At 60.1% G+C, this 3,856-nt stretch overlaps 1 protein-coding gene across 1 annotated transcript; it reads right to left on the bottom strand.

The window, feature by feature from the left end:
• Positions 1-858: 858 nt before the first annotated feature.
• Positions 859-3,394, bottom strand: SP5 (Sp5 transcription factor). The gene is made up of 2 exons (XM_079924415.1): positions 3,241-3,394; positions 859-2,541 (listed from the first exon to the last, which is right to left on the bottom strand). Exons 1-2 carry the CDS (start codon positions 3,289-3,291, stop codon positions 1,396-1,398), a joined length of 1,197 nt encoding a protein of 398 aa, XP_079780541.1. The 5' UTR covers positions 3,292-3,394; the 3' UTR covers positions 859-1,395.
• Between the last annotated feature and the right edge of the window lie 462 nt (positions 3,395-3,856).

Raw genomic sequence — 3,856 nt, 5'->3', positions numbered from 1 at the left:
GAAAAAACACTTGTAAACTTCACATTTAAAACTTCACATTTTAGAGACAGGTGAGAAACCTAGATATGAGTATTCCTGGCTCCTCCCTGAGAAAATCTTAGTCTACTGCAGTGATTGAAAAAATAAAGTCCCAAGACACAAAATGGAACTAAACTTCCAGGCCTAAACAGAAATCCCTAAGAGGCTATTGTGAAACAAGACTGGTAAGATTGCCACAGCAAAAGGATTAAGAAGAAAACAAGCAAGACAAGGTTGTGTATCATGACGGGGCTGAAATACAGGAGAGCCGCTTCTTTCCCAAGCAAAGATCAACCTGAACAAGGGCCCCTAGTTTCTCTGTAACTCTCCAAAATCTCATCTGTGAACAGACCCTCGAGATAGTAGTACCCCTGCAGACAGCAGCATAGCCGGCTGCCAGGAGGAAGCGCAGCTCGCCTGTGACCTCTGAGAGTACCAACAAATGAAAAGCCACAGGCAATTCGCCAGATAAAAAGATCGTGTATTGTATGTGCAGCAGGTATCAACTTTTAAGAGAAGCCCGACAGTCTCTGGTCAAGTCCTAAGGCCGCGTGAGAAACTCAAGGTGGGACTGGAAAATCTTGCCCTAATCTCTTTACCACAAAACTGACCCTGCCCTCCTACTTTCTGCATCTTTGCACCCGACACACTTGCCCAGAACCTTCCAAACCAAAGAAGTCTCCGACAGAGGCAGCCTACAGGAGCCTTCAAATTCCCGGTGAAACCTGACAGCTTTGTAAAGCCTCCCGGAAGGAGAAAAGATCAAATGAGACCGGCTCAGCGGGGTCTTCCCGAGGTGACCCCGGAGTTAACGTATTTATTTTCACGCTGCAACTGCTGATTGCTTTACAGAGACATTTCATGCTGTAGCTCTGCATGGAGCTGAGGACAAAAGTAACATTTTAATTAATGTTATAATTATTATAATTATTCTTTAAGAAAGCTATTAAATAACCTGTACAAAGCCCGGCCCAGTCCTAGCAAAAAACACAGCACTATTTCAAATCTCTCAAGGTTCTTCCGCTTTGATTTCAGCAGCGTTTCCTATATACAGAGGTCAGCCCAGGGTAGTCCCCCCAAACTGTAGTCTCCCAGATGGTGGGAATGGTTCAGAGCCTGAAACTGCTCTTTCGTGACACAGAGCTCTCAACCCTACCTCCCCTGCTCTTCCTGGGCACACGGTCCTTGTCCGCAGGCCGGCCAGGGAGCTGGAGGCCTGGCGTCGTTTTTGGGAGGCGGGCAAGCAGGAAGGGGCAAGTAAGTGCCTCAGTTGGGTCTCCTCTCGGCCGGCTGCCCACAGGCCACCGCAACCTCTCCGAAGAGGTGCTGGGTAGGGAGCCCGAGGCAGGAGAGGCATCGAGGCGCCCCCGGGTGGGCTTACAGGTCCCGCGGGTCCTCCCGCTTGACTCCGGCCTCAGCAACTTTGAGCTTCTTATTCTGGTGCGTCTTGACGTGCTTGGCGAGGTGGTCGCTGCGCATGAAGCGTTTGCCGCACTCGGGACAGGCGAAGCGCTTCTCGCCTGTGTGAGTCCTCAGGTGCCGCTGCAGCTCGTCCGAGCGCGTGAAGCTCTTGCCGCAGAAGAGCCAGTTGCACACGAAGGGCCGCTCGCCCGTGTGCCAGCGCAGGTGCGCCTTCAGGTGCGACGTCTTGCCGTACACCTTGCCGCAGCCTGGCACGTGGCACACGTGCTGCTTCTTCTTGCCCGGCTCTGCCTCCGGGGCGCCGCCCGCCGCCTGGCAGTTGGGGCAGCGGCAGCGACGGCACCTCCTGGCCGTGGCCGCCAGGGGGGCCTTGGTTTGCAGCAGCGCAGCGATCTGACTCTGGTATTGCGCGAAGTCCGACGGGCCCAACACCAGGCCCCGCTGCAGCGCGGCGGCGGCGGCGGCGGCAGCGGCGGCCGCTGAGGCCGGGAAGCGGGGCGCGTGGGGCCCCCCCGCACAGGCGCCGGAGAGGCTGCCCCCCGGAACCCCCGAGGTTCCCGGACCGGTGCCGGCCTGCGGGATACTCCACCACGGGAGGTCGTCGGGGGCCGAGTTGGGGGACAGCTGGCGGCACGTGGGCGGCGGAGGCGGCGGGGGCGGCGGCAGCAAGTTGGAGTAGCCGGGCGGCAGCGCGGCCTGGGCCGCGTAGGGCACGTAGGCGGGCGCGCAGCTGGCGGGCAGCGCCGCCATACTCGAGGGCAGCATCTTCACCGGTGAGAACTCGTAGGGGTACGAGGGGTCTGCAGGGGGTGTAAGCGGCAGCTCATGCGCCGCCCCGAAGGACGGCTGCAGGTGCGTTTTCTGCGGCGTCAGCCCCAGGCTGGGGTGCGGGGATGGCAGCGTGCCGGGCGAGTGCGCCGGCATGTCGGCGGTCCACGGGTGAAAGAGCCTGGAGGGCGAGCCCAGCGCGGGGTCGTAGGACACCTGCAGGAAGTCCGGGGGCGCCGTAGCGCCCGGCTGGCCAATCCGGCTACAGGTGGCGGCTAGCAGCGCCAGGGGCGAATGCTTGCCCAGGTCTGGGGAGGCGCTGGGGGTGCGGTCCTGCATAGGCGGCGGCACGGGAGGGCGGAGAAGAGACAAAAGGTTAGCGCTCCAAGCGCGGTCTCCGGGCCGGCCCGCCACACCCACGCCGGCTATTATACCGCCGCCCCTCCCCCGTCCTGGGTGTCCCTCCCCCGCCACCGCACACCACGCACGCACCCACCAGTCCCGGGAAACTTTTGGTGCTTGCGCTACCTGGACGCGGAGCGCGGGAGCGCTTCCTGTGAAACTACTTGGTGCAAAGAGACGCCATCTAGCCTCAGAGGAAGACAGGCACAAAGTGGGAGGGGAGAGAGATCCGACGGGCCACTCCCGGCTCCGCGGCCAGAAAGGGTCTGGAAACACCCACAGCCCGGATGCCCATCCGCCTTCCCTCCCATGTTTTAAGCTCTCATTTCCACGCTACTCTCGCGCTCCTCCTCCGCCCGCCCCAGGAGGGCCCAGCGGGGTGAGCTGGGACCGGTTCTCAGCCAGACGCGCACCTCCGAACAAGCCCTGGATACGCGCGTCCCTCCCCCAAAGGCCACACTCTTGACACCAGGGTTCAGTGTGAAGTTGGTGTGGGCACCCCTAGGTCTCACTCCATTGGTGTCCACCGAGCGGGATTCCCTTTGAAATTCAGGGTGCACAGAATATCAGGAAAGATCCAGACATGACCCTTCCCACCTTTCCCTCGCCCCCTCCGAGCCCAGCCCTGACCTGGAGGAAGGCCTGCAGCGAGTCGTTCCGGAGGACGGCCACGGCGGCCATGGCTATGGCTTGCGGGCCGTTGGCTGAGGAGCAGGGCGCTGCTGAGGCATGGAGACCCGAAGGCGAGGACGAAGGGCCGCCTTAGCGTCCCTCCCGGGCGCCCTCTCTGCGCGCAGGGGCCCTCCCCGCCCGCGCCCCTCGCCGCAACCCGCTCGCTCGCCCCGCGAGCGGTCTGAGCGCTTCAGGCTCACCTCCAAGAATTTGATAAGGACTTTGCTGGGCCGCCAGCCAGTCAGAGGGAAGATTTATGGCTTTGAAGTTTGCCGCTACCCAATCATCAAAGAATAGCGGCTCTTTCAGAAGCGAAAGCAAATCCTTTGAATCCACAAAGCTCCTATGGTGTGTTTGTTGGTCTGGATAAAAGAACTGATTATTAGGGGGGATGGGAAGGGAGGAGATAAAGGCGGGACAATTAATGAAGTAATCACTATGTGGGAAATGTATATACACAAATAATTGGATTTTCCTGATCAAAGGGGGCCTTGCCGCCTGGAGACCCGCGCTTGGGTTGCTTGAGACACTCTATCCCCCTCTCCCGCCGCCCCCCCCCCCCGCTCCCTTGCAA

Source organism: Stenella coeruleoalba, assembly GCF_951394435.1.
Source record: "Stenella coeruleoalba genome assembly, chromosome: 6".
Lineage (NCBI taxonomy): Eukaryota > Metazoa > Chordata > Mammalia > Artiodactyla > Delphinidae > Stenella > Stenella coeruleoalba.
The sequence above is the reverse complement of the archived record's forward strand: the minus strand, read 5'-3'. Positions and strand labels throughout refer to the sequence as shown.